Source organism: Schistocerca cancellata, chromosome 6, assembly GCF_023864275.1.
Source record: "Schistocerca cancellata isolate TAMUIC-IGC-003103 chromosome 6, iqSchCanc2.1, whole genome shotgun sequence".
In the NCBI taxonomy this organism is placed as follows: domain Eukaryota; kingdom Metazoa; phylum Arthropoda; class Insecta; order Orthoptera; family Acrididae; genus Schistocerca; species Schistocerca cancellata.
Window position 1 is genome coordinate 677,425,026 of NC_064631.1, and position 20,625 is coordinate 677,445,650.

The 20,625-nt window shown below is 38.7% G+C and overlaps 1 protein-coding gene across 2 annotated transcripts in view; it reads left to right on the forward strand.

The window, feature by feature from the left end:
- The window catches only part of LOC126191094 (uncharacterized), an 86,495-nt gene extending 66,781 nt beyond the window's left edge, over positions 1–19,714 (forward strand). The window contains exon 5 of one of the 2 annotated variants that reach the window (XM_049931822.1): positions 19,592–19,714. In XM_049931822.1, the coding sequence (XP_049787779.1) occupies positions 19,592–19,659 (68 nt within the window). In that variant the 3' untranslated portion in view covers positions 19,660–19,714. Of the gene's footprint in view, positions 1–1,280; positions 3,180–19,591 lie in introns of those variants that run through there. The other variant, XM_049931821.1, reaches the window with a different exon arrangement.
- The last annotated feature ends 911 nt before the right edge of the window (positions 19,715–20,625 follow it).

Sequence of the window (20,625 nt, forward strand, 5' to 3'; positions counted from 1 at the left end):
ATTAGATAAACAGAAGAGTCAAAATGGCCTTGAGTGTTTTTGGTAAAGTAAATAATGTTTAGACAAAAGCTTACAGTGCATCTGATATTGAAAGTTTATGATCCGTATGTATAACCAATTTTGACTTAATACTGTCAGATGTGAGATTTTACGTGAAAAACATTAAAAAGAATAAAATGAGTGTAGGTTACTGAGCAGTATAGAAACATGTGAATTACTGTGAGAGATAAAAAGACAGGCAAGTTGATCATGAAATAATACGAATAACAATAAATAATTATGACTGTGCTGAAAATAAGTGGTGGTTAGCAATAAGTGTCGTCATGTGAATGGATGGTAGATGGGCCAAGTTCATTGCTGGATTCCAAGAGATAGAAAAAGTTTGAGATTTCAATGTAACAGAAGCTGGGATGATGACATTAGAAAACCTGCAGTAATAACATAGATGTGTTTGGCTGAACACCATACTGCATGGAAAAGTCTAGAGGAAGCATTATTCATTAGTCCATGTTGATGTTGATCAATGGAAACAAAAACGAGAAAATGAATCCATATGTTTCATTTGCATATAATGCCAAAAATTAATTAGTTATTAACCCATATTCTATATGATCTCACTTAAAAGGTTTCAGATGAGTGCAAGATACAAATTTGCCATTGTATTCCTTACCCCATTTGTAACATATGCTGTTATCATTCCATTGTTAATGGAGCACATGTGCATTTTGTTTTTTCATGATGCACATAGCAATAGAGCCATCTTTACTGCAAAAACTGCTCTCACTATGCACCTCCTCCCAGACATTTTTCTGGTGGCAGATAATAATCTTCAAAAATGTATTTTGTAGTGTTTTTCAATTTCTGAATGCACAGTCCAGGAGTTTGTATCATGGACTCAGAATCCTAACATTGAAGACACCATGCAAGGTAACTACATAAACTTGTCCAACTGCCAGGCCAAAAATATTCTTAAACATGATATAACTTAATACCACTCAACTTCTGATTCACTCCACCCTATAGCACTGAACACCACAATATACAGAGGGGGAGGGAAGACTATGTTCTCTTGTATGCATCATCCTGTAGTATTCTGTTCAAGGGTTTTGAATAAAATGAACGTTATTTTACTACTCAGTCCATCTTTTATGTTCTGAAGTTTCTTGCTTTTCATTCATTTCTGGGTTCTTGTAAGCCTGATATATTATGTGCTTGATTGTTTAATATAAAGTATTGATTTCTGTAGTGAATTTTAATGATTTCTAATTGTCTATCTTCAGGGCAAGTTGTGAACATCATTCGCGAGTCAGCCACATCCCGAGCGCAGAGCCAGGGCCGCGTTTTGACATCTCATATAACAATACCTGCATCATACAGTTCAGGAATTACATTGGTTATCAGCAGAGAATCTCCTTTCTATGAAGAACTGAAAAATTCACCTTCCTCACACTTTTATGCTTGATGTCTCCTCCCAGGTGAAGTGTACAGGTTATACATTTAAATTGTGGAACATGTGTAAAACAAATTATTTTCAGAGTACAACTTCCTTTTTTATTTAGTGCTAGATATAATGTAAAAAGGCATTGAACATGCTTTATATTCTATGTTATATGATTTTTTAAAGTTTTGTTTTGTGGCAAATTTTGATATTGTATGAAGATGTGAAAATGTATTTGGAGGTGGCACATAAAGCTCATCTTGCTGAAACCCAAGCCTATCAACCTGTAGGCAACTGTACCAGTTTTCTGTTTTGTTCACTTTCTCAGCAATTTGCAGTTGAGTCTAGTCTTATTGTTTTGGGAATAGTTTAATTATCACATATGTAAATTTTTCTTTTGGTTTTCCTTATGACAAATACAGAGCATTCCTAATTATCCTTTTTGACTCAGAATGCTGGTTAACATGAAATACCCAACACTGTTCATAAAATAGCTGTTTATTTTCTTGTAATTACTTGCTGTACTGTCAAGGAAATGTGTTTTATGTGAGGGCAAACTAGCTTGTTGTAAATCATCTTCCTCTTTGCATTAAAGTGTCTTACGTTCCTTTTTTTCCCCCGCCAAGGTTTGCATAGTTGTGATTCATGATGTTAATGTGACAACCAGTGATATTTATTCTTTTATTCTCTCATATAATACAGTAAACATTTGGAATTGGCCTTTTGATTCCAAAGCTTACCCCTACCCAATATAATTTTTCTGCTAAACATGCTCTCCAGCCTTCTTTAATTTGGGTGGGAAATAGGTTACCTGTAATTATGTGGCTGATTGCTGCGACAAAGGCATAAATATGGGGTAATTTGTAGCTTTTAAAATCTATTGCTTGTAACATAAAATAATAACTTATTTTTGTTCTTTTTGTGTGGAAACTTATCAAAGAAGGTGAAGGGTCAAATCCAACTTCGTCTTGCATGTTTCACATCAGAAAATGGTTTCTCTCCTTCAGCCTCTATTAATGTCTTTTGCTAAAAGACATACAGCCCTTTGTTGAATCATTTTCATTTGGAGTTATAAATGATGTCAGAAGATGACAGTCTTCCTCTCTTTCCTCAATTCCTTTTCATAACATTCCCCACAAGCTGAGTGATGAGATTACTCTTATAAGAAGAAGAGCTCTCCTGTCTTCGTCCTATCTTATGAGTAAAGGATATAGCTGTCCACAACTACAACTTCCATAAATTATAGGAACATTTTTTCCACCATTTGTAGTACCTGCATGTAAACACATAACACCCACAGTTCTACCGAGTCTTCCAGTTTCCTTGATCTGTGACAGGAGAAACTAAATGCAGCATCCAATATATTGGGGAAATTGGGTAGCCAATATTTGGTACAATGGTGAAATAACTGCACCTTCAAATTCAGAGCCATGTTCATTATTACACAAAAGAATGACAATTTTTTCTAGTAAACATCTTCCTGTGAGTGAATATTTTGTTGATGGCATCATCTTCAATATTTTTTCCACTGGGCACGTACAGGTCGCACTGTTTTGCTACTAATTTTCTCATTGTATGAAAACTAGAAATTTTCGAGCTCTGTTGTTTGAATGCTTTGAGAAAGCTTGAATCTTTGTTGCCTGACAAGATCAGGAATTTCATTATGGCATAATAAACCTTTCAGTTACATGCACTGTTGTCACTTTCTTCTCCATCGCTCACTGCAGACGGGGGGGGGGGGGGGGGGGGAGTCTTTCATCTTCAGCATCTTCCAAATGCCACAGCATGTGGTAGTTACAAACATTGTTAATACATATCATTTTTATACAAGGAAGAACCATGGAATAAAGACACAGTGACCACTTACACGCATCAAAACCTGTCATGCTGTTAAATAGTGTGTGCTGTTTGCTCTATGGAAGCAGAAAATTACTATATCAGATGACATCCAACACTTGGTTGGAAAGGGGGAAAACTTTACCGAGGAAAACATGTCAAATGGCTACCACCATACTTGTTTTATCACATGTTTCCACTTGGTGAACACAAGAGTGCCTGCAACTTGCCCACATCTTTTATTGAAATACTTTTCTTGACTGTATCCCATATTCTGATCTTCATGTGTTCTTTAGGAATTTATAGGATGCAATCAACATCTAATAGCAAAGTATTGTACTTCAAAGTCTGTAGCCATTAGTACTACCTGTAGAGCACATCTTTGTTACACCCAGCTTATCATTGCGACTTTCCGTATTCTGCTGCTGACTATTGAAGTGTCATGTTTTAGTTGTTGTCAAACTCCCGTCATCTGTTCCCTGTTTCATTTCCAGTTCTTGTTGCCAGAGTATTGCTGGACCATAAAAATCTCACTCTATTTTGTACAATGTTTTTTCTGTTTAGTGTTTACACAAATTTATTCATTTTCCGAGAATCAGTAATGGCTTTGTGCCTAACTTTGCTCTGTGATTAAAATGTACATAGAATATCAAATCTGTTGCTATGCTGCAATGGACAACCACTGGCCTGTCAATTCATTTGCCCTCTAGCAAAGATAATTTAATAATGAGATATTACCTATTATTTAACATGCTCTTAATATATCCTTGGCCGCATTTAATAGCTCCAGCTGTTGTTTGATTGTAGCCATTTTCCAAAGCTGACATTTGGCAAAGACTGAACCCATTCTCCAGAGCAAAACAGATCCTTATTTTCTGCCTGCTATTACCAATAAAGTTCTGTAGTTAGAATAAGTACTTGCATGCATAGAAAGTTTACAAGAAGTGTTTGAAAGTTGTGTTAACAGAATTGACCAAATGCTTGGTACTCTTATGTTAGAAAAAAAATATTTTATTGCCCATTCTGTCTGAAAAAATAGTCATCTGATATGCAAATAATAAATATTAATGTTTGTGAAAGATAAGAGAGAAAAGTCGCTTCAGTGAGAATAACAGAAAAAAAAACACAGTTCGGAAATTGAATAATTTATTCCACAGAAAGGAAACTATGCACAAGCATACAATCCAAAACTAATATTAATTGGATATCTGAAGTTGTTTACACACTGTATAATTCATCCACAGACATAGTTTCCAGCATTTCCATTCTGAATTATATTATATAAGTAAAATGAGAAAGAGAGCCATAACATTAACTTAAATGTAGATGAGAAGGTTGTACTTGCAACAAATTGAAGGTCAGTGAAATTCAACAGGAAAACATTTGTATAATTTAATCAGGATTTAAGGTACTAATGTTTTTACCTAGTACAATGAAGAAAGAAAAGTAGAAAGGAAAATTTGAAGTTAGGGTTGCATCTCATATTGAAGTGAGAATGTAAATGGTTATTTATGTTACACTTCTCAACAAGAGAAGCCCTGCTCTTGTCTGCTGTGTACTATCATTCTCTCTCTTTGTACTTATGAAAGGAAGCTTTGTATCCCGTGAACTTTTCTTTTAATATTTCATCTGTTATTAATGCCTTCTAGATTTTGCTCTTGTCAATGTTATTAGTAGTTTCACTGTCAGAGAAATGGGTGAGATGCCTTCTTGGAAAAGCTGTTGTGGAATGGAAAATGATGTGCAGAAAATGCTATTTCATATGCTCGCAAAGGCTCATTATATTACAGTATTCCTTAATTATCTAATTAGTTGTGTTTACAGATGAGATACTGATTAGTTAAATATAATATAAGTAAGCTTTTGGCTTTTATTTAAGTGAAAGATTTTGGGAAAGTTGTCTATAAAAGTTTTTTTTTCTTACCTATGACCTCTTATCACACTTCAAAGTTTAAGTTTTATCACCTTGTGAGAGGTAGCTGACTCAAATTCATGGAAGCTTAGCTCTTGGAGATTCTTTTAAATGCATGTCTTGTTTTGTTATTGTATAAAGAATCATCTTATCAATTACTTTGTGTATCAAATTATTGTGAGGAAGTAAATAAACAGTAGACACTGGTTGCAGGAAAACAAGATGCTAATAATGCTTCTTTACAGAAAGTGGCTAATTCTGCTATATGATGTTGTATTTTGTGCAAAATATGAAGATAAAATGTTGTTACTGTACATCTGTTGTGAAACAAGATATGAACATCTATTTTCTCCTTTTAATTGCCAAATAGTTTTGATTTGAGTCAGTGGTATGCGACAAATAATTGAAAAAAAATAGAGAGTGAATGGCAGTTGTTTATGTGCCATGAGATTGTAATTTTGACTGAAATCATATCATGTAAGTTTTTGTGTATATATTTTAAAATGCTTATACAAGATTATAAAATGAAAGCACAAGTTAAATGTAGTCTTATATATTTTAGAAAGAAAATTTGCTTTTATACCAAAGAACCAGAGGATGGCAACACCTTGTAGTTTGTAGATATGATGTTACTGCTGCCATTGCATATACCAAACATATATTATATTGAATGATGATGAAATAAATGTGTCATAAAATTGTACTGGCTATACTTTTGAAGACTTGAATCTAAAAACTGTATTTGCTTGAAAATATCTTCTTTGAGAGCAGCTACTAATCATATGCAAAGTCAGAGTGAAGATGGAGGTAAACAAAATTATTGCTTTGTTATAGATACAAAATAAAATATCATGCATATGAGAATGAATGATTTGTTATTGTGTCACTGTCTGCAATTATTCCTCTCTGTCACATTTCAGGACCATATTCTCCATATAATAGTACAATTTCCTCAGAAACCTGGAAGCAATCTGATGATAGTTGCCGTTTGTATTACTCTCAGATGATGAAAAATTGAATTTTTTATATTATTTGTCCTGGAATGTGTAATTTAGATAGGCAAGTTGTGAATGACTATCATATACTTGAATCCAGGCTTGAAGGTGCAGCTGTTTGATGATTTTAAAGGGCCAGTGACATCACAGAAATGTATACCATTCAAGTCAACACAGCAGCTCAACAGCAGGATGAAACCCAAGCAGAATATTCCAAGATGCTCATCTGGAGGGAAACTACAGGACAACATGGCTGACTGCCTCATATAAAGTCTTATCATATGATGCTTTTGGGTCAGATGTCTTAGGGTAACTGTTTTAATAAAGACGAACCCCACTCAAAAACCTATGTTATTGTTTTAATGTGAGTGACTGAGATTAGTGCACATTGAATGTAACACCCTGTTAGTGTTGCTAACCATGAGATTTATTCGTTTACCCAATGCACCAGTTACCAAGAATAAAATGGTCTACAAATAATTAAACCATTTTCATAGAATAAACTCATTTGCACTAAGATGAGCAAAGAGTACTGTGAAAACAGGTTCTCGTACTTTGCTCTGCTCGAATAGGACCCAAGTGCAGATGAGGTTAACATCCCAAGATATCTGACACAAGTCACTTCCATGAGAAGCCGCAGTGTAGTTTTGAAATTGTGTGCTCTCAGTTTATATTCAGTTGTATTCTCTGTGGTGATGGCCTTTTCACTGTCACAAATGTTTCCACCTCACATGATGCACAAGAGAATTCAGTACCAGAATGAATATATTAGCCTATTTGAGAGGATTTTCCTGCTCAGTACTAGCTTTATTTGTCTTGCAATTAGAGTATGAGGATATACTTTATGTACTGAAACTTATATGTACAAATTTTGTGTTTGTAATTTATAAACATGCCCTATGGAACTTAGATTGGAAGGTTTGAGCTGACCAGTTATTAAACAGAATTATTTGCTGCTGAAGATGCTCAGCTATGAGTTGAGCTAATTGTGAGTGAGAATTGCAGTCCATCTACATCTACATCTACTTCTCTGTAAACCACTGTGAAGTGCATGGCAGATGGTATGTCCCATTGTACCAGTTATTATGGTTTTCTTCCTGTTCCATTCACATATGGAGTGCAGAAAGAATGATTGACTGAATGCCTCTGTGTGTGCAGTAATTAATCTAATCTTATCCTCACGATCCCTGTGTGAGCGATACATAGGGGGTTGTGGTATATCCCTAGAGTAATCATTTAGAGCCGGTTCTTGAAACTTTGCTGGTAGACTTTCTCAGGATAGTTCATGTCTAACTTCAAGAGTCTGCCATTTCAGTTTCTTCCGTATCTCTGTGACACTCTCCCCTGGATTAAACAAAACCTGGGAACATTCATTCTCCATATATGTTCAATATCCTGTGTTAGTACTATCTGGTAAGGGGCCCAAGCACTTGAGAAATATTCGAGAATGGGTTGAATGAGTAATTTGTAAGCAATCTCTTCTGTAGACTGATTGCAATTCCCCAGTTTTCCATCAATAAACCGAAGTCTACCACTTGCTTTACCCATAACTGAACCTATGTGATCATTCCATTTCATATCCCTATAAAGTGTTACACCCAGCCATTTGCATGAAATGGCCAATTCCAACAGTGACTCGTTGATATTATAGTCATAGGATGCAATGTTTTTTATTTTTTGAAGTGCACAGTTTTACATTTCTGAACATTTAGAGCAAGCTGCCAGTCTCTGCGCCGTGTTGAAATCTTATCAAGACCTGACTGAATATTTATGTAGCTTCTCTCAGATAGTACTCCAATATAGATAACTGCATCATTTACAAAAAGCCTGATTTTACTATTAATATTTTCTGCGAGGCCATCAATACACAACATGAACAGCAAGGGTCCCAACACACTTCCCTGGGGCACCTACAAAAAAGTCCTCAGTCCAGTCACAAACTTCACTTGATACCCCATATCATCATACCATAAGCGTATGTGTGGTACTGCGTCAAATGCTTTTTGGAAATCAAGAAACACTGCATCTACCTGGTTGCCTTGATCCAAAGCTTTCAGTATGTCATGTGAGAAGAGTGCGAGTTGGGTTTCTTATGATCGATGTTTTCGAAAACCATAATGGTTGGCATTGAGGAGGTCATTCTGTTCAAGATACCTCATTATGTTTGAGCTCAGAGTAACAAATCAATGTCAGCTATATTGGACGGTAGTTTTGTGGATTGCTTCTACTACCCTTCTAGTAGACGGGTGAGACCTGTGCCTTTTTCCAAGAACTGGGCATGACTATCTACGATAGATTACCGTGGGAAGAGGGCTAACTCAGCTGTAAATTCAGTATAGAATTTTACAGGGATTCCATTGGGCCCTGGAGCTTTGTTCAGTTTTAACGATTTCAGCTGTTTCTCAATACCACTGACACTAATACATATTTCATTCATCCTTTCAGTGGTAAGAGGATTAAATTGGGACAATTCTCCTTGGTTGTCCTTTGTAAAGGAACATTTGAAAACAGAGTTAAGCATTTCAGCTTTTGCTTTGTTACCCTTAACTTCAGTTCCTGTCTCATACGCTAGGGACTGGACACTAACTTTGGTGCCACTAACAGGCCTTACATACGACCAGAATTTCTTTGGGTTTTGTGAAAGATCATTTGACAATATGCTGCTACAGTATTGCATTATAGTTCATCACCTACTGTATAAGAATATTTGCAATTTCAATGAAGCTAATCTCTAAAAAGATATAATGTTACAGTTTCACATGAAGTTCCTTGCATCTACATTAAGATATACTTTCCATCACTCAACAGTCACAATGGAAGGCATCTACTTACAAACATTTGATGGGTGATAAAATGATCTGGCTTCTTGCCAAATGAATATAAATATGCTGCGTGAGGAGTATGGTTCTTTATTGATCTGCTGTGTGGTATAAATGTTGGCTTGTTCCTTGCAAATACACCTTCCTACGATTAGCCATGAGCAGTAACCATGTACACATGCCACTGCTAGTATAGAGAACTCAAAGATATTTCCTATTTGGTCACTGCAGCATGGGCATACTGTGATTTTAACCATGTAGTGCGTAACAACAATTATTGGTTAGTGGTGTGCACGATGGATTTTGGCCAAGTATTATAGGAGCAATTGTTTGTAGCCAGTGAATAAGAGGTCAATATTTAACCAATCTGCTACATTTGGTCAGGTCTTTTTTGTGGACAGGGGCGACCACTGTGACGAAAATCTGACTGCCAGTGAAAAGACTAATAAAGGTGCCCAGATAGTAAGGATGCATGGATGCTAGGACAGCGCACACAGAATGAAAGAAACATGGAATAGAGAATAGTAAACTATTACTCAACTGTGGTAATGTTATGGTTACAACAATTGTAGATTGCAGGTTTAGCCTATCTGTCATGCATTGACTAAGTTGGGAGAAAACTAATTTTCTGTCTTGATGTATTATTCAAAGAACAGTTCCAAACTAACATTACTCAGTTACACCTCCATAGACAGTCAAGTCTCTGTCCATACCCAATAATTCTATTCATGGTTCTGTTTCTACTAAATACCATCCATGGTGTGCCACTGTTTCTATCTCACTCAACAACTTAAAGACATGACAAATGTAATGCAGGAACTCCCTAGCAAGACTCGATCTGACTTACAACTTGCAACTGACAACTTCTTTTAGGCATTGTGATCAGTTTGCTCGCAGTGATCATCCTACTACGGACGGACGTCCACGGTACTTCATAGAAGTACCTTGAGCTCTGGTTTGTTAGCCTATTGTCATGCACTCTGTACAAATGTCCAAAAACTATGGATACAAAAATAATCAATTTTTGGAAATATAATGTCTACGTCTACATCTATGTGATTACTACGCTATTCACAATAAAGTGCCTGGCATAGGGTTCAGTGAACCACCTTCAGGGTGTCTCTCTACCGTTCCACACTCAAAAATGGTGCGCGGGAAAAACAAGCACTTAAATTTTTCTGTGTGAGCCCTGATTTCTCTTATTTTATCATGATGAGCATTTCTCCCTATGTAGGTGGGTGCCAACAGAATGTTTTTGCAGTCAAAGGAGAAAACTGGTGATTGAAATTTCATGATAAGATCTTGTTGCTATGAAAAACACCTTGTTTTTAATGATTGCCACTCCATTTCATGTATCATGTCTGTGGCACTACTTCCCCTATATCGCAATAGAACAAAACGAGCCGCCCTTCTTTGAACTTTTTTGATGTCATCCGTCAGTCCCAACTGATGCGGATCCCACACCACACAGCAGTAATCCAGAATATGGCGGACAGGTGTGGTGTAAGCAGTCTCTTTAGTAGACCTGTTGCACCTTCTAAGTGCTCTGCCATTGAATCACAGTCTTTGGTTTGCTTTACCCACAACATTATCTATGTGATCATTCCAATTTAGGTATTTAGTTGAATTTACAGCCTTAAGATTTGTGTGACTTCTCGCGTAATCAATATTTAGCGGATTTCTTTTAGTACTCATGTGAATAACTTGCCACTTTTCGTGCCACACAGATATCTTATCTAAATGATTTTACAATTCGTTTTGGTCATCTGATGACTTTACTATACGGTAAATGACAGCATCATCTGCAAATAATCTAAGAGGGGTACTCAGATTGTCTCCTATGTCGTTAATATAGATCAGGAGCAATACAGGGTCTATAACACTTCCTTGGGGAATGCCAGATACTACTTCTGATTTACTCGATGACTTTCCGTCTATTACTACGAACTGTGGCCTTTCTGACAGAAAATTATGAATCCAGTTGCACAACTGAGGCGATATTCCATTGGCACACAGTTTGGTTAGAAGACACTAGTGAGGAACAGTGTCAAAAGCCTTCTGGAAATCTAAAAATATGAAATCAATTTGACATCCCCCATCGATAGACCTCATTACTTTATGAATACAAAGAGCTAGTTGTGTTTTACGAGAACAATGTTTTCTGAATCCGTGTGCTGACTTTGTGTCAATAAATCGTTTTCTTTGAGGTACTTCATATTGTTCGAACACAGTATATGTTCCAAAACCCTACTGCATGTCGACATTAGTGATATGGGCCTGTAATTCAGTGGATTACTCCTATTTCCCTTTTTGGATATTGGTGTGACTTGAGCAATTTTCCAGTCTTTAGGTACGGAACTTCCTGTGAGCGAGCAGTTGTATATAGTTGCTAAATATGGAGCTGTTTTATCAGCATACTCGGAAAGGAACCTGACTGGTATACAATCTGTCCCTTTATTAAGTGATTTAAGCTGCTTTGCTACACCGAGGATATCTACTTCTATGTTTGTAATCTTGGCAGTTGTTCTTGATTGGAATTCAGAAATATTTACTTTGTCTTCTTTGGTGAAGGAGTTTCAGATTACCATGTTTAATAACTCTGCTTTAGTGGCATTGTCTTCAGTGACTTCACCATTGTTATCATGCAGTGAAGGTATTGATTGCATCTTGCCACTGGTGTGCTTTATGTATGACCAGAATCTCTTTGGGTTTTCTGCCAGGTTCCGAGACAGAGTTTTGTTGTGGAAATTATTAAAAGCATCTCGCATTGAAGCATGCGCTATATGTTGAACTTCTGCAAAACTTTGCCAATCTTGGGGATTTTGTGTTCTTTTAAATTTGGCATGTGGTTTTCGTTGCTTCTGCAACAGCGATCTGTCCCGTGTTGTGTACCATGGGGGATCAGTACCATCACTTATTAATTTATGTGGTATATTGTAGTGCTTCGAGAACTTGGAGTAAATTCTAGAAACACTTGGCTCTCCACCATCTCAAACACCCGATATTTTAATGATAAGGGTGAGAGAGCCTTTTTTTAATGCACCACACATTTGTGTGTGCTGGAAGGATAGCTATCACGAGGAGCCAGGAGCTGTGTCAGATGAGCGGCCCCAACAAGTGGTTACAAGCAGCGCCCTATAAGTTATATCAAAAAGTCAAAGAGTATCTTGATAATGTTCTATGGTGTGTGGTGTCATGAGGATTGTTACAGAGACAGATGAAGTGTGTATTATAGAGAGACTTTTACTTTATTTCTTGACTCTGCATGAGGCAGAATGTATGTAACTGTATGAATGTATAGTAGATTCTAACATTTATCTTGGAACCAGTTGGCTTGCTGGAGTTTGTACAGAATAATTGTTATTTTGGGAAGGGAGTCGAAAATATATGGTTGTTTAACCGATGAGCGAACGAGTACTTAATTATTTCAAGAACATAGAGTTGGTTAATAATATTTCCCTTAACCTGATAAAGTCTTCGGAAAAGAATTAAACGGTGCGAGCGACGTAGCTGATAACTGAAAGAAGAGGATCGGCTGCACGCACAATGTGTAAGTCAACTGGAAGAGACGTGTGAGTCGTGCAACCCAACACCGCACTGTCTCTTGTCGTCCAAGAGTGTTAGAACATGGCAACCTGTTAGAATGTGGCAACCGACATGATCAGGACTCGATAAGGAGGAATTTTACGATAGAAATCGAAATAAGAAGATATTGAGTTGCCATAGCAACTGAGAGTAACAAGACAAAGAAACCGTTTCGCAGAATTGGATTCTGCTTAAAAGAAAAAAGGGGTGAAAAAGTTAACTGGCACCAAAAAAGGAAAATGCGAAGAATAGTTCGATTAAGACTATTTGGTGTCGGAAGTAAGCAGTTCTCACACATACGTCGACCCAGCTGATGCCAACGCAGTAACCTGACGTCGACATAGTGCTGACGCGGTAACCAGCCGTCGTCACCTTCTGCAACTGCCGTTCACTGTTGCTGACTTCGAGTCTGCTCACTGATGCTGACACCAATGCTGCAATCACTGTTCGATGCTGCCGGTGCCCGTGCTGTTCACTGGTGCTGATTGTACACCTGCTCCCCAACGCAGCCTAGACCTTTACGACGGCTGAGCAAAAACCAAAGTAAGTTGAAAGAGGGACTACAAACTGTGGGTGTAGTTATTGTGCACAATATTGTATTTTAGGTTAGATGATTACGAGGTCAAAGAAAAGTAGAGCCATGGCCATGACAGTGAATGAGGAAATGCCAGACTTGTCTGAAGTAATAAATTTAATCAAAGCTCAGAGTATACAATTAAATACTAAATTAGATGAACAGAGAGCAGATTCAGCTCCTTTAAGACAAGGACTACATGCTAGATGCTAGATTAGATGACCAAAGTGCTAATTGGATGCTCAAAGTGAGATTTTGGAAAAAAAAAAAAAAAAAAAAAATCTGAGCGAAGGCACTATTGCTTTGGAAACTAAATTTGACACTAAATGTAATAACAAAGAACCCAATCTTAATGAAAAATTAGAATCTTGTGAAAATGTATGTAATGTTAAATGTAATTCTGTAAGACAGAAAATGAATATCTTGAAAGAGAGCACAGAGCAACCTAAGGAATTAATATTGATTATTCAATTGAAAATTCCAGGTGATTATTCCAGCATTTGTTGGATGAAAAGGACAGATAGGCTGGCTGGAAGTTAGGGTAGGCCTTGCACCCTGGTCTTCCACAGGGGATATGATCTCTGTGGCAAGGGGCTCGGATTGGGAGTGGCATAGGATGTTGTGGAGAATAGGTGGGCACTGGAACAACACTTTAGGGGGGCATAGTGATAGAATATCAAAGCCTCGATGATGGATGTGTTTCATTTGTTCCAGTCTGGGTTAGTATTGGGTGACAAAGGGTGCACTCCTTTGGAGCTGGTTCTTGGGATTAGTGGGAGGATTGCAGGTATGTAGGGATATGCCATGGAAAATCTGTGGACTAGGTATGTTCAGAACTTCTAAGGGGTGTCCCACGAGTTTATGCCTACCGTATGATGAAAAGCAGATAGAAGAAGTGGACAGTGTTAAATTCTTGGGATTACAGCTTGATAATAAATTCAACTGGGAAAGCACAAAACAGAACTGCTGAAGCATCTAAACAAATCTCTATTGGCAATGCAAATCCTGTGAGACATAGGGGATATAGAAATAAAAAAGCTGGCATACGAGGTGCTATGCATTTTTTTTTAGACTGGTGCTGCCATCTGTTGAAAACCTTACCTTTGGACTAATGGTCACCATCATCCTCAAAGTAGTTCTCATCCAAACGTACACACCAGTCCCAGTGCTTCTGCCACTGGTCAAACGTTTTCTGGAAGTCCTGTTCTTTGAGGGTGTTTATCCCCACCAGCGATGCTTGTTGAATCCTCTCTAGAGTGTCAGACCGACGGCCTTTCAACCTGAGTTTCAGTTTTGGGAGTAGTGTGAAGTTGCAAGGTGCCAAATCTGGTGAGTACAGTGGGTGGGGTACAACCACCATGTTGTTTTTTACCAAAAAGGTCCTGGTGAGCAAGGACATGTGACAGGGCGCGTTGTCATGATGCAGCAGCTAGTTCCCTTGACAACAAAGTTCGGGCTGTCATCGCCACACATTTTCATGGAACTGTCGCAAGACATCACAGTAGTATGCAGAAATCACTGTTTGGTTGGGTGGGATGAATTCTTTGTGCACAATTCCCTTGGTATCCAAGAAAACAATGATCATGCTCTTCACCTGTCTAGCTTTTTTGGGTCTTGGAGAGTCTGGACTCTTCCACTGGGACAATTGCTGCTTTGTCTCTGGGTCATAACCATAAATCCAGCTCTCATCTCTGTAGCACTTCTCCCGAGATTCGAACAGAATTTGATACACACCCACTGTTCTGTTCGTGGATCCATCATAAAATCACCACACACCAAACACAGATTACGGAAATCACTGTGGACATACAATATCTTGTCCCAGCTGAATGCCACTCCAAACACTGACTCATCAGATATGCAGCTCTTGCCATCTAGCAGTGCAAAGATCTACTACTCCTACTTTCCAGATGGCAGCACCAGGCCAGAAAAATTTTCGATTCCACCTCGTATTATGCATTCTTTCGCTCCATAATGTCATATAGGATTATTTTTTGGGGTAATTCATCAAGGCAAACTAAAGTTTTCCACGCACAAAACATGCAATAAGAGTTATATGTGGTGTGAACATAAGAACATCCTGCAGAGCCCTGTTTAGAGAACTAGAGATACTAACTACTGCTTCCCAACGTATTTATTCCTTAATGAAATTTGTCATTAAAAATATATCACTTTTACAAACCAACAGCTCAGTTCATGGAATCAATACTAGATCTAACAATAATTTTCACAAGGATTTAAAGTCACTTACTCTTGTACAAAAAGGTGTGCATTATTCAGGAACACACATTTTCAATAACTTGCCAACAGCCATAAAAAGCCTAACAACCAATGGAATTCAGTTTAAGAGAAGCATTCTATTCCATTGATGAATTTCTAACTAGAACCAACTGATTTTGTGTGTGTGTGTGTGCGTCCTAACTTCTGCACCATTTCAGTGCAGTAATATGTTCATTGTAAATAAGTATTGTAGTAGTTCTTCTATATGTTTATTACCCTATAAATAAAATAAACTTTCTTTAATTTTAAATTCAGTGCATTAATGCGATCTTAGTAAATGAGTGTTGTAAAATGATCCTTTCCAACAGTATTCATAAAAAAAAAAAGAGAGAGATAGAGAGAGAGAGAAAGAATTCCATTTGGGACCTGAGGAAGGTACATTAGCTTATTTGTTTAGTTGTTAATATTTTTCATGTATTATTGTTTTTCTGACATGTTCTACATCCAGGATGACCTCCTCACTACGGATCAATTGGGATGAAAGTAAATCTAAAAAAAAAAAAAATCTATGGGTTGGAGCCATTCATCAAAAAGGTTATTAGCACATGGACTGGGTCTGGGGGTAGTGCCTACCTGTGAAGGCCTTTGTGAGACGTACAGATACGCGCACACACACGTGCTCTGCATGCTAAGCATACAGGACAAGGAACTGCAACATGCAGTTCGTATGTGGTGAGTCTGTGTGGTAAGGATTTTCTTGATGTGGAAGGGATGGTAGCCATCAAAATGCATGTACTGTTAGGGGGTTTAATGGGGATAGAGGTCTGCATAAAGCTATCAGAGAAGAGGTCAACTTGCAGGAAGGCAGAAGAATGGTTGATGAGTGTCAGGTGAAGCAGAAGGGACAGGTGTTGAGGTTATAAAGGAATAATGGACAGGTTGTCTTGTCCCAAGTCCAGATCATAAAAATATCATCATTGAACCTGAACCAGGTTAAGGGGCTTTGGGAGGCTAGGAAGGTTCCCTCCAGATGGCACATAAACAGGTTGGAGTAGGAGGGTGCCAAGCAAGTGCCCATGACTGTGCCACAGATTCGCTTGTTTACCTTCTGTTCAAAGGTGCAGTAGTGGTGTGTTAGGAAAAAGTTGGTAAGGTGCATAAAGAATGAGATGGCGGGCTTGGACTCTGGAGGACATTGTTAGAGACAATGTGCTATAATAGCAAGACTATGGGCACAAGGAATGTTGGTGTCAATAATGACGAGTAGGGATCCAGGAGGTAAAGTGGGGGGATATTGGAGAGTCAGTGAAGGAAGTGGTTGGTATCAATATTGTGAGAGGCTAGATTTCGGGCAGTTGGTTGGAGTTGTTCATCAATGAGGGCCAAAATTCTTTTTGAGGATTTTGGGGAACAGGTAGAAAGACGATGTCCAGGGTGTCATACAGGTAATGAGGTAAATGGATTAAGGGGATAGATTCTGGGAAGGACCTAAGGCTTTAAGAAAGGGATATAGGTTATGTTGGACTTCTAGAATGGCATCACTCTGGCAGCGTTTATAGGTGGAGGAGTCAGACAGGTGGAAGATGCCTTGTGGCACACAGTCACTGCAATTCATAAAGACAGTGGTGAAACCTTTGTCTGTTTCATAAATAAACAAAACTTATTTTTAGGAAAGGATAGGTTGCCACTCACTGCAAAGATGATATGTGGAACTGCAGACAGGCGCAACAATAAGCCTGTTACACGTTTAGCTTTCAGCCAAATCCTTGTTCAGAAAAGAAAGGAAAACACACATTCACACAAGCAGGCAAACATCACAAGCACATTACTAATGCCTTCGGCTGCTCTAGCCACACTGCAACTGTTGCATTGAGCAAAAGCAGCAATTGGGAGTGAGGCAAGGAAGGGGGAGGGACAATAGGGTACAGGTGGAGAGAGGGGGAAGGAGAAGAGCACTGTCTGGCTGTGCGAGCTGGAACTAGAAGGCAGCAGGACAAGGCTGCCTTTGCATCATTGGTAGGCCACGGGGAGGGAGCCAGGAGGCCAGGATGATTTCGGGAGCCAAGAATGCGTTGTAAGGATAACTCCCATCTGCACAGTTTATAAATCCGATGCTGGAAGAGAGGAGCCAGATGGCCCAGGTTGCAAAGCAGCCATTGAAATCAAGCATGTTATGTTCAGCAGCTGTTGCGCCACAGTGTTGTCCACATTGTTCTTGGCCATAGTTTGGTGGTGGTCATTCACCCTTGTGGACAGTATCCCAGGGGCAAGGGGTGGGATTTGGAGTGGCATAGGAGGTGGCATATGGAGGTTGGGTGGGCGTCAGAACACTATTTTAGGACAGGTGGGAAAGATCTTAGGTAGGATGCCCCTCATTTCAGGTCACGGAGATAGACAATCAAAGCCCTAATGAGCGATATGATTCAGTTTTTCCAGTCCTGGATGGATTTGGATGATGAAGGGCACACTCCTTTGTAGCTGGTTCCTGGGGGGTTCAGGGTGGGGGGAAGGGATGATTGGAGTGTGTGTGGGAAAATGACACATGGGATTTGGTTGCAGTTTACGTTTGGGGAATTATGCCTGTCTGTATAGAGGTGAGAGCCTCAGTATACTGGGTAAGTCAGTTCTTGTCACTGTGGATATGCCCTCCCTAGGTGGCCAAGCTGTATGGAAGGAAGTTTCTGGTGGGGGATGTCAGCTATCAAAATATAGGTACTGTTGGTTGGTAAAAAAAATATGGACAGAGGTGTCAATAGAGCCATCAAAGAGGCCAGTGTTGAGGAAGGTGGCACATTCATTTGGGGAGAACCGGGTGAAGCAGTTGTGACAGAAGGTGTTGAGGTTGTGAAGCAATGAGGATAGGATGTCTTAGCCATGAGTCCAGAACATGAAGACATCATCTGTGAACCTGAACTGGATTAGGGTTTTAGTGTTTTGGGTGGCTATGAATGTATCCTCTAGATGGCACATTAACAAGTTGGCATAGGAAGGTGCCATGTGGCTTTACTGCAGATTTCATTGTATAATACCTTCCCTTCAAAGCAGAAGTAGTTGTGAACTAGGAAAAAGTTAGTAGGGTGTATGAGGAATGAGGTAGTGGGCTTAAAGTCTGAAGCACATTGGGAATGTTCATTGGGGATGTTGTATTCAGTAGGGGCAAGACCATGGGCATGAGGGATGCTGATGTGTAGGAAAGTGGCATCAACAGTGATGAGTAGGGATTTAGGAGTTAAAGAGGCAGGGATTGTGGAGGGTCAGTGAAGGAAGGGGTTGATATCATTGACGTGGGAGGTTATATTAAGGACAATACGTTTGAAGTGTTGGTCAGTGAGGACCGAAATTCTTTCAGTGTGGACACAATAACCAGCTGCTATAGCATCCAGGATTGTTGGGTTTGTGGATGTTAGTGAGCATATAGGAGGCAGATGTCTTTAAGCTAGGATTTGAGGTTATTATGGACTTCTGGGATGGGATCACTCTGGCAGAATTTATAGGTGGGGAACTTGGATAATTGGCAGGCCTTACGCCATTTAGTCACTGCAATTCATGGAGACAGTGGTGGAATGTTTGTCTGTAGGTAGGATGATCAGGTCAAGATTTCTTTTGTGGTTTTGTGTAGCTCTCCTTGCTTTTGCTGAAAGATTGGTGATCTTATGAAGGGACTCTGGGAAGGATAGTGAGGGCAAGATGAAGATAAATAATTCCTGGAAGGTGACCAAGAGGTGGTTAGTGATAGGAGGATTATCACAGTTGGGTGGTGGTATGAACTGGGAGAGGAAAGGTTCAGTGTTGGGATTAGGTTGGAGACTGGTGGCAAAGAAGTGTTTCCATTGCAGGGCATGGGAGAAGGAGATTATGCCTTTGAAAAGTCCAAAATGATTATATTTGGATGTAGGGTTAAAGGTGAGGCCTTTGGATAGAACTGAAATTTCTGTTCATGAGGGATTTTGGTGTATAAAGAAGCGGTGTCAGTAGCGACAAGTAGGGATGCAGGAGGTAAAGAGATGGGGATGGTGAAGAGTCGGTGAAGGAAATTGGTGGTGTCTTTGATGTAGGAGGCTTTTGTGAATGAATGTGTGTGCTCCCTTTCCTGAAGAAGACTTTGGCCAAAAATTAATGTGTACCGGTAACAGTCTTTTCCTTGTGCCTGTCTGCAACTCAATGTGGCATCTTTACAGCGACTAGCAATCTATCCTCTTGTTTATGTTACAGTAAATGAAAATGAAAGAGTAATTAAGACAATTAAAAAAGAAGTAAACTTGTGCGGACAATATTTCTAGTAAAATATTGAAATGAATGAGTCTATTCTTACGTGATGTATTCAACATCTCTCTGCAAGAAGGAATTGTGTCTGATAGGCTAAAACTGACTTACAAATATTTTAGGTCCAGATTTTATTAATTTTATGTCCAGGATATCTCATTCAAGCATGTTTGTGATACATCACTTCTTAATCAGTGTAAAGTACAATGTCTGTGACATATTTTTCCTCTTTTTTTGCCATAGCTAACGTTATAATTGTTTCAGAACTAGTTTTGATTAATTTTACATCAGAAATTCAGTTTTAAACGTGTTGTTTCACTCAAGAACAGTGTTATCTATGATGTCTGTATCATATTTTTCATCTTTATTGTCTTCTTATGTAAATGTTAAGTTTAAACTTATTCCAGTCATATATTATTTATAAGGTGTGTCAACACTTGCTGCTGTGTGAGATTAAATTTTATTTATTTCACTTTCACTATAGGTCTGTTTCAGCTAAACTACCATTATCGAGTGACCTGTGATACACTGTGGGTGACATTGTTTTCATTACACATATTTATGTTATAGTAGAATGTCGAGGATGTATGCTACTTACGTATGTACTGTCTAGGTGGATTGACATACATATAACATCTGAATGAAATTTTCATTCTGCAGCAGAGTAGACACTGAAATCAAATTTCCTGGAAAACTAGAACTGTGTGCCGGACCAAGACTTGAACTTGGGACATTTGCCTCTCATGGACAAGTGCTCTGCTGGCTGAGCTACCAATGCACGACTCAAGATCCATCCTCACTGCTTTATTTATTTCTCCTAATCTACAGACTTCACAGAAGCTCTCTTGTGAAGCTTGGAGGACTAGCACTGGCTTAGCCACAGCTGGGGGGATGTTTCCAGAATGAAATTTTCACTCTGCGGCAGAGGGTGCACTGATATGGATCAAAAATGATTGCTGGACTGAGACTCGAATTCAAGACAT